The 13,379-nt window shown below is 39.9% G+C and overlaps 1 protein-coding gene across 1 annotated transcript in view; it reads left to right on the top strand.

Annotated features, from left to right (window-relative positions):
- Window positions 1–9,012, top strand: part of GPATCH2L (G patch domain containing 2-like) — a 31,518-nt gene extending 22,506 nt beyond the window's left edge. Inside the window, exons 9-10 of the mRNA XM_009575042.1 lie at window positions 3,632–3,723; window positions 8,840–9,012. Coding sequence (XP_009573337.1) covers window positions 3,632–3,723; window positions 8,840–9,012 — 265 coding nt within the window. The remainder of the gene's footprint in view (window positions 1–3,631; window positions 3,724–8,839) is intronic.
- Window positions 9,013–13,379: the final 4,367 nt, after the last annotated feature.

Here is a 13,379-nt window from a genome sequence, read left to right as displayed (position 1 = left end):
TTCTGACACATTAGAGACAGCGATGAATCTCAGCTTTTTGCGTAGCAAAGCCCGCTTTTTTTCCAGCGTGACCTGCATGCAGAATCAGGTACCTTAAGTACTATGTTAAGAACAAGAGACAAATCTGTATTTCCTGGATAATTTCTCTAGCTTGTGATTAAAAAAAAAAAAAAATCATCACTGTCAGAAAGACACTATAGACGACTTTTCATATAAAACCATTTTTTCTATATGTATGTAATTTTTCATTCACTAACTCCTGGCAGTGAGAAGCTGCAGTGTGAGTTGAATATATTGCAGCCATCAGCGTAGCTTCACTTTGGATCCTGCTTTGTCTCTCCAGGTGTGTTCTACTTTCTCTCTTCCCAGGTTAGAATTTCAGTCCTCTCTAGACTGTAAACTAGGTTTTCACATTAGTCTCTGGTCACCTAGCAGATCCAACTGTGACTGAGCACTGTGACTTTGTTTTTTTCCTATGATCAACCAGCCGTAGTCCAAAAGTAACTAGGCAATTATTTTCACTTTACTGTTTGTGCAATATTGAAGCAATATTGAAGAAAGTACGGAAGCCTAGCAGAAGAGATTGAAAGCCAATAAGGGCAGAGTAAGTACCATTCTAGTTTCTCAGTTTAGGCCCAGATCTTTCATGCCACAAAGCTTTGTGCCTCGGACTTCTTCACAGAGGGGCTTGTGACAATGCACAAATGTGCATTTTCTGTCAGCCTTTCCTCTCAGCCCTGTTCTATTCTACTTCAGAGTAATTTTTAAACTTTACAGAAGAGTTGTTAAAATTCAACTTTGGCAGAAAAACTAGTTCATGGTTGTAGCCTGTCAGTGAGACTTCCACAATTTATAGTTCAGCCTGTCCACTGCAGTGTTGTGTGCTGCGCATACCCATGACCTGACTTTCCCAGTGGTGTTTGGAGTCTAGGAGTTTGTTGTTAAACTGGGCTTCACCAATTCTATTCTCCTACCAATATAGCACCTGTATGCGAGCTAGTGATTAGAAATTTAGATTGAAAAGTGTGGTATCTACCAAAAAATGCATATTTCGTAAATTATACCTCAGACACCCTTTCTGTCTATGTCTTAATGAGGACTATCATCCCCGCGTGCATTCTTCTACTCCTCTCTCTCCCAAGGTACCTGCCACCTGGAGATTCCCTGTATGCAGATTTATGGTGCCCGTAAAGCGCACCAGCTGCTTGAAACTGACACTTTTACCACCAGGTCAGTCAGAGCCAGTGAGTAATCAATAGGTTCCTGATTTACTAACTGAAGTGTGGGTGATCAATAAGGATAAACCTGAATGAAATACATGTTACAGAGACAATTTATGACCTCTGAGCCTTTGTGTGTTAGAGGCAGGGCTGCTAGATACAGTGTCCTTGCTATTAGTCTCCAGCTGGAGTATGATTTGCCTTTACTTTCACTACAAGAAGGGATTCTGAGATTCTCATATTCTTTTTCCATTTTTCTTTTTTTTAACCCCTGTGTAATCATGAGGTAAGGGTACATGTGGTTTGAGCATGGAGCTGAGAACCAGAAGCTCTTATTCGAAATCTAGCTGTAATATTTGAACTGGGAAAAATTACATACAGTCTCTCGGAAATGATCGTGCATGCTTCTTTCCTAGTCCGTAGTGATTCTCCACCAAGGATCAGTTGGCTAATGTTGGTGTAAGTTCATAAAATTAAAAAGGGAACCTTATTATGTGATAAAATGAGTTGGATTATTACATATAATTAGGTAGTCATCTAGTTAGTAATCTAATACTGTGTCACTGATGCAAAATAAAAAACTGAAGTTCCACTTGATTGAGACTATCTTTTCCTTGGGCTATGTGTGCCTAGATGTTTCAGAATACATGGTAGAACTGTGCTAAAATACTATATAGCCACTATCATAATCATGTGCAAAAGCAGTTTTTAGCATATGCGAACTCACTTAGAGGTTACTCACTTTACATGTACAAACACAAGACTTGAATATGCAGTCTATAGGTGTGCTGGTATTTTTGAAAGCCTTTAGTTCATGATTTCACGAGTCTTCTGTGTCTGGTTATATTAATATGCGTTCCCAGATTCGAAAAATTTGCTGTCAGTGAAACTTAGCACAATTTAAAAATTTTTGAAACTATTCCTTAATGTCGTATTTAGATGACAGATCTTGTAGTCTTCTTGCAGAACTTTTGAATTTTAGGTGAGAAGACAGAACAGTAGATACTTCTTTCTTATTTTGTGGTTGCGTATTTGTTACAGGTAAGTAGGTAGACCCAGCAGCTTTCAAACATTTTATAGTCTTGGCTGGTGTAGGAAATTTTTTGTACTCCCTATGCTGTTCCGTGTAGCTACAACAGCACACTTTGGGTTTGCATAAATTCAGTATCTAAAATTTTGTTTGTTGGGGTTTTTTTGGGGGGTTTTTTTGGGGGTTTTTTTGGAAAGCTATTTTGGCATGGAAATATGAAGCCGTGAACTTTTCCTTTTGTTATCTGTAAAAGATTTCAGTACTTGATAAATGTGTTTGTTAAACTTTTTTTTTTAAATCAAAATAACAAGCTTGAAAGACACAGCAGCTTTTCATCACTTAATCGTCAAAATTTATATGGTTCCAATCTTTACACCATGTAAGCACCTCACAATCTTTAATGGATTTTATTTGCACTGTAGTTCTGCATTTTGCATGTCAGATCTGATGCAGAGAGTGACCAAGGAACTTGCCAAAGAAACTCTGTTATCTCAGACAAAGCAGGGATTTGAACCCAACGTCATTGCTAAATTATGCATTTGTATTCATTATGGATTGTATTTGAGAAAGTTCTCTGGTCTGCTGCCAAGACTGCCTTTTCTGAATTAAACTTCTCTTCTTCCTATGTCTAGAACTTGAAGGGGTGCTCAGTTCAAGTCAGTCCCAATAATGCAGGTTTCTTCTTAATTGGCAAATGGTTAAACTGAAGTGGTCATCAGCAGGCTTCAGACTTAACAGTTGATATGACCAGGACAGATTATGCCTTTCAGCCAGTTTACAAGTGCAGCAAGACTGTATTACCATAAGCTAGATTCATCTGTTTTCACAGCACTTTGATAAGGAAATCATAATTTTGAAAATGCATGAGACAGTTTTGCATTCCTAACTTTATGAATTTATTCCTGCAGTGGAAACAATATGCATGGACATTTGGAATATAGGTACATTCTAAGCTGACTCTACAATACTAAATAGGTTGCAGAATAGTTTCTGAATCGGGGAGCAAGTATCATGCAATTTCTTTAAAGAGCAATCTTGCAGACGTTTGTTACACTTTATAGAAGTAATGGTAGGACATGTGTCGTACCACTGCTTGATCACATCTTTACTTATGCAAAGAGTTGTTTTAAAGTTAATACAAAACCAGATCCTTTAAAGGCTAAGAAATAATTATGAGCAGTTTATGTGTGTGAGCTCTTAAAAGAAATGGGAGCATAATGGTATATTAATGAAGAATGTGAGCAAAACTTTCCTGAGAAGCTTTTTATTTGTGCTGCCTACTAGTTAAGAATGGGAAGATGGGAGTTGGAGGGTGATTGGCCAGAGTTTTACAGGAAGGTGATACTGGAACAGAGTTTAATTTGTTTTAATTTCTCTACAGGCAAGCAAATGTACACCTGGGACCACCATGTTCAAGGGACATCAAGAGGAAACGAAAGCCAGCTGCAGCCTCCATGTCCAGCCCAACATCAGGTAACCTGGATTTATCTGTGTGCCAGCATTTCTAAAGTCATGTCGCTCTTGAGCAAAGTGCCAGAGTCACAATAGTCAAAAATAGCATTACCTTGATTTGAAACTAATGAAACGTGTGTGAGAAAGGCAAAGTGTGAGAGGGAATATCATGTGTTTTTGCGTAGCGTCAAAAGCTGCCTACTACACAAATGTTTGATGATGCAGCTATGGTAAGTTAATACAATTTACAGTGCTTCACTGTACAGTGGGCAATAATTTGTTTCTTCATAAGGTGTTATTTCCACCGTTCCTAAATTCTGCAGTACACGGAATTAAGGAGGTGATCAGTATACAGAGTGTGTTCCTTCAGTGTTGGGCTGACATTAGCTGGTGGCTTTGGTGCCCTTTTTCAGGGTGTTTCTAGACACTTTCACAGGAGCAGAAATCTGGCAATTTTTGTGTCCTCACTGGGTGAGATCACCTGTTCCCTCAGAGTTGTCTTTACTCTTGTGGATGAAAATAGCCACATTTTTCTTTTTCTTGCTCTGGGGATGTAGTGATTAAAATGCTGGTTTATTTTCATGTGGCATATTTCTGGAAAGCGATTGATTACTCATCAGAATCTGAAAAAGTTTTAATCTGCAGAACACAGAGCGGGTTAGGAGACTTCTTTCTGGCCTCTCACCCTACCCCCTCTTGAAATATTTTGCCTACTATCAAGTGACTCATGTTGTTCCAACTAGCTTATTAAAAAACTATTGTTGTAATCCAGTAACAAGGCGGTGGGTAAGCTGATGGGAAAAATGGTGATGTGAAAACAGTGGGGGAAGGCTTAAAAAAGAAGAGAAAAAAACCATTAAATTAATAATCTGTTGCTCAGCAAAAGTGTCATCTGTTACTGACTCTTTATTTAGGATATTCTTTCCTGGCTTTTGAGTATTCCATGCTAGGACATTCAAACTTTTGTAGTGAAAGGGTTAGTAAAATCATATATCCAACAAAATTTTAGTTCTGGGACACTAGGTTTTCTTGGTATGAATGCTAGTGTCTCACTGTCCCCTGTTACCTGTCCATTTATTTATTGTTCAAAGTATATTCTGTACTTCATTGGTGGTCGCTTTCTACAGGGAGAGCTTCTATTTCTATGCCTACATGTTTCAAAATATTATGTAAATTGTACTTACCTGACTAGGCAAATTGTATAGTGAACACTCTTTGAAGAGTTGAATCTGCATCTGGAGTGGAACTCAGCACTGGAAAATAGCACAGAGGTTTGAAAGGGTTTTTTTTTTTAGGGATGAGGGAGAGAAAATTAGAGTATGTATTACAAGATCAGAAAAGAGAGTGTAGTTACTTGAATCTGGACAGGATGCTTGTGCTGATCATCAAGAGAAAAGTGCTGCAAGGCCTTTAAGGGTCAGAAATGGTAAAGATCTCTTCCTTAGACCCTGTTTAGAAATATCCCCAGCAAAATCAACAGCTATGGGCAGGGTTTGCTACAATACTGACTTGCAGAAAGAAACTTTTATGATTGGGTAACTGAAGCTGTGTCCTAGCTGACTTTCTACAGCAGTCTCCAAATTGCAGCTGGAGCACAACCTGGACATGTAACTTGGAAACTTCTGAAATCTGATATTGTTTCTGTCAAAGGTGACTGACTGTGGAATTACTAATGCCTGAAGAAATACGTAGTATTGTTCTGCAATAATGTAGAATTAACTGAAGACTCTTATGCTTGTTAGACATTGATGAGAGAGAGACAGATTCTTCTCCCTTGTCATGCATCTACTCGCCCCTACATAAATCTCTTGTACTGGGGTTCCCCTGTACCTGCGGAATCATGGCAGCCTCATTTTCTCACTACAGAGGCTTTTTATGTTTGTGGTGTTTTACCTCTTCTGCAAAAGATGAAACACAGGTGAATGAGAAAGCAGGCCCATGCCTGTCATTGCAGGCACACAGAGTGCTGGATTTCTTCACCTTTAAATAGCTCCTTAGCTGAGTCTAACTGCTCTCGTCTCACTTGTTGACCAGGTCCTGCTTCAGTGATCTCCTTTTTTGCAACCTGAGTGCCCCATGGAGGTGAAGGACACAGCCTGAGCTGGCTCCATCAGTCAGCAGAACAAATGGGCTTGCTCTGCCGAACATCGGGCCATCTCGGATTCCACCTCTTTTATAGAGATGAGTGATGAAGAGGGGCTCGTTCCGCTTTGCCGCTGTATTAATACACATCAGGGGCCAGCTCCTGGCACTAAATCACACTACTGCATACATCTGTTATCGGACTCCTCACCAGTGTGATGAACAAGACTGCAGATAGAGGCTTCCTTGTGTCATTCTTTATAGGATTTTCCTAAAAGAATAAATAGCTCAAATCTCTGCCAACACTCTCCCCTGTCATTGTGATGAATTTAGCTTCTTTCTTAAACATGCAGCTACAAATCTTCCCGTCGCTTCACCCCCCCCACCATCCACAGAAAGTTTGGAGTTGAATTTGGCTGAAATCAGAAGATGCTAATAAAAGGTATATGAGATGTGGATGCTGTCTCCCTTCTAGCTGCAGGAATGAGAGAAGGGAGCTAGAGATATGTTTATTTGGGACAAGCAAACTAAGTTTATTCCGTGTCTTCTCACATACTTTCATGAATGTGAGTATGGGTTCTGGCAAAGCATCTTTTGTCAGAGACCCTTGTATGAACATCAAAAAACATGCATTACTGTAGCAGAAGTACCTAGGTCTCTATTGTATTTGTATAACTCTGTATGTTACAGCTTTAAACTTTTGGTATTAGTCCTGCCCTTTGAGGCTAACTGGCCTAAATACCATAACTGAGATAGCTGTTAAAGAATAACATTTTGGAAACAGGCATGGCTGTTGAGAGCAACAAAAAGTGGTTAGAAAATTCAGAATTCATTTGCACTTCAGGAAGTGACTGTTATCAAAATTAAGTTGGGCAAACTTACACAAATCTGATATTATTTCTGTTAAAGGTGATTGAAAAGTTAGTGCTTTCCACACTAGACAATTGAGCAGTGTGTGAGCCCTAAAGCACGAGGCTTTCACCAGGTAAGAACAAAAGTCTGGCTGGTGTAGTTTGGCAGTAGAATATGGAAATCTGGAGGAAGTAAGACTGGCTGTACTGGATTAGACCAGAAGTTCATCCAACTCAGTGACCAACAGCCAGTGCCTAGGGAAGAAGAAAGTCTGTAGGGATAAAAGTCCTTCGAACTTTCAGTAATCTAAGACTTAGGGGCTTCAAAAGGCATGGATAGTGTCCTTGTGTTTAGTTACATTCCGTTGCAGTACAATAGATTTGGAATAATGTCCCGAGTGGCACAGTAGAGCTTGTCTGAGAAATACTGTATAAAATGTTATTCTCATGGTAGTTATTCTCTGGTTTGAAAGGAATCTGATGAAGACTGTCATGTCTGCCTTCTATTTGTCAGAATAGGCCACAAGTGTAGATGGTTTTGAAATAAATGGTAAACAATTGTCCAGCTTTACACTGATGTTTTTAGTGTTTATGTGGTCTAGTCCCCTATATATGTAGTGGTGCACATGGTAACTGGCATCCTATCCAGGTATTACAGTAAGTCTGGGGTAAAAATCTGCATAAATAGATTTTTGTCTGCCTTGGCATGTATTCACACTTAACTTGTGAAAAATAATAATTTCTAAATGGTGCCAGTTAGCAGCCTCTGAAACTGCTTATCAGAGAACAGTCTGATGGGTAGTAGCAATTTGGTGAATTTTCCCTCTGCTGTTCTTGCTAATGCATTCACTCTTTGTCATGGTGTGATGTACCCAGTAGCAAGAAGCCTGTTTAGTCCTTTGCTTTTTTTTTCTTTTTTTTTTTTTTTAATGAGCAAGGATGGAGAGCCTCAGTGGGGACCCTGCTAGGGAGGGGGTCGTAGTGTAGTATTGGTGGTGATTGTTAGTTTAAGGACTTTGACTTACTTTTTTTTACATGTTTCATATGACCTTCACATGGAGGAAGTTGATGGGCTAGAGGTAAAATATGCAATGTACTGTTATCATTCTCTGTTGTTGTGGTTGTATGGGAATGACTCACTGTTTTGCATGTACAGAAGCAGGATTGTTGGGGTTCCAGATCTGCTGAGTGTGGAACCTGAAGCATTGAACCAACTTTTTATTTAAACTTCAAAGCAATCAGTCCTCTAGTTGAGGCTTGTTAAGGCCTCTTTATCCTTCATCCACTACAGAGCAGCAGACACAATTTGTAATAAAAACACACAACTATTATCTGTTGTGAGAATACAATGAAAAATAGATGTGTTTCATACTGAAGCAGTTATTTGTTCAGAAAAATTCTGGTTGCCCCAAAGACTCCTGTGGCAATTACTCTTTTTTTTTTTTTATCCTGCCCTGTTCTGCTTGTGAGGATTGAGTGATTCAGGATACTGAGAATATGGGTAAACTCTCATATCTCGAGGTTTCTCACAATCCTTCTGGAAATTTGGGTGACTGTTGGGTTGAACTATGGATTTGCAAATCTCTCTTGCTAATTATAGCCTGTCCCATTTTGAAGCAGTGGTTGTATTGAGACAATGAGAATGGATTCCAACCTAGCTTAGCAAGTAGCTTCTTGTTATAATATACTGATTTACCATATTGGATATATGTGGAGGTTCATAGTACTGCCTTTACTGGGTAAAGAGGAGAGGTATATTTTCCTCTTTAACTGAGCTTTGCAACCTGAAATTTGCCAAGCCTTCAGAGACTTCAAAATTCTCAGGTACCAGGTTAATTGAGTCTTTGTGGAGAGATCAAGTTACCTTCAGTTGAGTGCTTATGACTTGATTCAGTTTAAGTATGGGACAGCTAAAGCTCTTGATTTTCAACAGGAACTTTGACTAAAAGAACTAGTTAGTGGACTGGAAACTTGGAGCTCTGAATGTGAGAATCATTAGGGCAAAGGTGTTAATGCTATCAAGAACCTATATTTCAAAAGAATTTGGCAGGGGAACTTGTAGGAACTCAGTAAATAACACCTTCATATAAGAAATTATATATATGAGGCGTTTGCCATGAAGTCACTTGTTCTAACTTTTTTTTTTTACTGCCCTTTCCTACTCTCTTCCTCTGTTCCCCCTTTCCTGCAATTTTATATTCCAGCAACTTTATCTGTCCACATGGATGCAGCAGAGTCAGAACTACCAGCAACACCATCCCTGAGATCCCAGAACTCTGAGTGGACAGGGAAAACACCAGCAGCCGAGAAAGCCACTATTGCTGCCTCCAGTAACTTTTTTAAAATGCCACCAGAGAAGAGCCCTGGATACAGCTAAAAGGAAGCATTGCAACTGTAAAAGCTTGCTGGATTTTGGAAGTGTTTGACTCTGGTGTGTGTCTTCACCAAACATCTTGTTTGGCAGTAGTGATATCTTCAGTATTGGTGTGTGATGTGTGCCGTCATCCAGACTGATCTGCGTGCCCCACATACCTAAATCATGTTTGTGAATCTATGTTTAAAAAAAGGTAATCAGTGTTGGGACCGCAGTGGCTTTTAAAAATGTTCTTGCTATTGCTGTATTTATTATGCATTCATCTCCTTTCCTGATGCCAGCTCATATGTGTTGGGTCATGTACAGATTCTTTTGGGTTTTTGGATCTTTATTCACCCCCTGGACATGTTGCTTGTTTGTGCATTTGGTGTTTTTTGGGTGAAAGTCCCACTACCGCCCAGGGACGCAAAAGTCTCCCCCTGCTTTCTTCCAGGCCAGGAGGTTTTCTTGGCTGGGGAATGAGGAGTGAATGCAAACAAGTTGAAACATGGAACCTGAATTCTGTATTAGCAGAATGTTTTCAGGCCATGTGCTAATGGACTCAAATCATGTTGCTTCTAGCGAAGCAAATACGGTGCTTGTCCATTCAGAAATTGCCATTGGCTCACTGGCAGCATCGTCCATTAGACCTTTTCCTTCTCCCTTGTTCTGAATGTCTTTAGTCTTGCTTGTGTATTGCATGTTCTTTCCTAAATCTCCTATTGGATAAGGATTTGGGAGAACTACTTGGACATAAATGTGCAAGCTGGTGTCCTGGAAAGGAACCTGAACCCTTGAATATCCTTGGAGTATGGTAGAGGATATACAAAACTTCCATTTCTTGGTGTATAAATTAAAAAAATGACTGTTAGCATTTCTAAAGGATGCTTGCCATTGAAGTTAACATGCCATTGAACAAAAAAGCCATTTAAAGTATCACCTGAGTTCAAAGCGTTCTGGGTATTGATCAGACACTTCTGTCTCATGTTTTCCCTCCCTTCAAAAAGTATTGTCTGCTATATCTACTGGAGGTGTCTCCACCTACTGATGATTGTACTTTACTCTGCAGCATACACAAAAAATTCTCTTGTTTTCATAGCACTTCCACTTGGTCCCCTGTTAACTTCTGTATTGCAGAATACATGGAGAGTGATTTCTTCCCTCTCTTTTCTTGAATTTTTGATCACACTCCACTTACTTGTCTTGAATTACTCTGTCTGGAGCTTATTTTGGGCTGTGTTTTTAGAATATATACCTGCATAGCATGTGTCAAGGAACAGGTGACCTCATGGCTTCTTAAATCCTTTAAAAATAGGATGTATTTGTATACATAGAACTCTTTTTGCTTTCCTCACTGGGTGGAGCTTTCAGACAGGACCGTTTAAGCTTGTAAAATTCATTTTGAATGTGGAGGTGCAGTTAGCGCTCTTAAGTAGATAACAAAATTTGCATGTTTTTAGTGGTTTTGCAGTGTTCTGCTCTCTCTTATAAATCAAATAGCTGAGGGACAGACTTGATTGTGAGGATATAAAGTGGTGATTTATATTTAACTCTATTAAAATGTTAAATGGTCATAACATACACAAAACAAAAATTGAATGACTCACTAAATCATGATTGACAAATACAGTAATATTACAGACACACTGTCCATGTCTGATCCCCTAATACCTACTTATTCTTGGGGAGAGATCCAAATTGGATTTACATTTTGCAGCCCAAGCAAACTGTCAGATCTGGCCACGTAAATCCCTCTCAAAACCTTTTTTTTTTTTTTTTTTTTTTTGGTGGTGGTACATTTTAGAACTAATTAGAACAGGGAAAGCCTTTTTACCTTGCTGAAAGAGTACAGAGGTCAGTCTGGATTACGGGACAAGCTGTAAGGGTTTTGTGGAGAGAGGAGTGTCCCTGTTTTAAAGTAGTCATTGGATTGTCTTATTTTGTACTTATTTTGAGCAAAGGTGCATAAGAGGTAGCACAAGAAGTCTCAGCACTGGAGGGCCTGTAATCTAGAACATACAAAGAGAAGGTAAACCTGAAGTGTAGTAGCTTGACTATCTAGTACTCATGAACACAGTGAACGGGAAAGGCGGTCACATTCTCCTGACAACCTGCAGATAAATTTTAGGATTGGAAGCCTTGTAAGCTAACTTGCAGGCTGTTTCAGTGACAGGGAGTGGTTCCCTAAAAGGGGATTGCATTTGTGCAATTGAGTGTTTTTAATCTCATGAACGATCTTTTCACAATGTCTCTTGGTTTGCGTCTATTCAACAGACTTACTCAGATTACTGAGCATTCAGCTAAAATTTTAAATTTTGGCCGTTGTGTTCCCCTTTTTAAAACCAATTCTGATATATGTTGCTACATTCCGAGTATTATTCAGAGTAGTTCTGTTTCTTCTGTGGTGTCAGGACAGTTTTAAAACTTTTGTAAGAGAGGTGTTTGAGGTGTTAAGGAATCAACGGCCTTCATCTCACTCATTGCAGCGGGGAGGGGGGGTTGCCAGACTTCACATTATTTTTCTCTGGGGGCAGGGAAAGATAATTTATCAGATTTTCCTATTGAGGTCAGTAGCACTGTTCATCTGGTTAAGCCCTTACTTAGGTTGTAAGCTCCTAGGAGGTCTTCCTTGCCTTTAAAGGTTGAATGTACCTGTGGCAGTACTGAAGAGTAACTGTGGCAGGCCTTATCTTGGTAAGCCATACTTCCTGCCATGACAACTTTCTGGAAGAGCCAGGAGACTCAAGTTCTTGCAGCTGCCCTGTCTTTCCTATTTCTAGGTTAGAATGCATTTGCAGGTCAGTCAGGCTCTCAACCAAATTTGATTCTCCTGAGTGGTAGACAAGCTAAACGAATTATCTATCTTGTTACTCCAGGGTATTTATCAAAATTCATCTTCAGACTTTGGTAGCTTGAATATTTGCAGCATTCTTAGATGAATGAACTAGGTGCATTGTTTTGTTTCTTTTCCTCTAAGGCAGATTCCTTAGAACTCACACTGTACTCACACAGTACTTGCAGTGAAGGACACAGTGCTTCAGATGTGGTGTGCTTGAGTAGAAAGGAATAATAACGTGCCTTGATTTGGCAGCTGTGCTTTTACTAAGGTGGTCCAGTATGTGATTATTGCTTCAAAGATACACAGCTCACTCATATTCCACTTCTTGTCCACCAGGACTCCCCAGTCTTTTTCCAGGTTTGTCTTCTCTCCAGTTGTCTTCTTTCCATGTCCTTATGGGAGACTTCAACTTCCCAGGCATCAGCTGGGAATACCATACTGCTGTGACAAGCAAGTCTGGGAAATTCCTAAGTATGTTGAAGATAATTTCTTGTCACAAGTACTCAGTGAGCCAACAAGGAAAGATGCCCTCCTAGACTTGTTATTTGTGAATAGAGAAGGACTTGTGGGAGATGTGATGGTAGATGGCTGTCTTGGCCACAGTGATCCCAAAATGGTTGAGTTTAAAATTTTTGATGTAATGAGAAAAATGGTCAGTAGAGTTGCTACCCTGGATTTCAAGAGACCTAACTTTAAGCTACTCAGTGAGCTAGTTAGCAGTGTCCCCTGGGAATGGGCTTTTGAGGGCTTAGGGGTCCATGAGTGCTGGTCAGTTTTTAAGAACCACCTTTTAAAAGCACAAGAGCAGGCAGTCCCATTGTGTTGAAAGCCAAGAAAGTGGCGCAGGCAACCAGTTTGTCTGAACAGGGAACTCCTCGTGGAACTCGGGAGGAAAAAGAAATTGTACGATCTCTGGAAGCAAGGTCAGGCTTTGCAGGAAGATTACAGAGCTGTGGTTCGCATATGCAGGGAGAAAACGCAAAAGACCAGTTAGAGTTGAAACTGTCTGGTATTGTGTCAGACAAGAAGAAAGGCTTTTTGAAGTACATTAATAGCAAGAGGAGGTCTAAAGAAAACATTGGACCGATACTTGTTGAAGGTGGTCACCTGACAAATCAGGATGAAGAAAAAGTGGAGGCATTCAATGCTTTTTTTGCCTTGGTCTCTAATAATACTGATAGACCTTGGGCTGCCCGGCCCTCTGAGTTGGAGGGAACTGCAGGCACAGTGACTTTCCATTTGTGGACACTGAAATTGTAAGGGACCAGTTGTATCAGCTGAATGTTCATAAGTCCATGAGGCCAGATGGTATTCATCCCAGAATACCGAACGTGTTAGCGGATCTTACAGTAGGACGCCTCTCAATCATCTACCAAAGGTCTTGAGAGTCTGGGGAGGTCCCTGCTGACTGGAAGCTAGCCAGTGTTATTCCAATTTACAAGAAAGGCGTGAGGGAAGACCCAGGAAACTACAGACCTGTTAATCTAACCTCACTACCTGGAAAAATGATGGAGATGATCATTCTAGGTGCTATTGAAAGGCATTTAAAGGA

Source organism: Fulmarus glacialis, unplaced genomic scaffold, assembly GCF_000690835.1.
Source record: "Fulmarus glacialis isolate BGI_N327 unplaced genomic scaffold, ASM69083v1 scaffold383, whole genome shotgun sequence".
In the NCBI taxonomy this organism is placed as follows: Eukaryota; Metazoa; Chordata; class Aves; order Procellariiformes; family Procellariidae; genus Fulmarus; species Fulmarus glacialis.
Note: the sequence above shows the minus strand (reverse complement) of the source record. Positions and strands in the feature narration are given on the sequence as shown.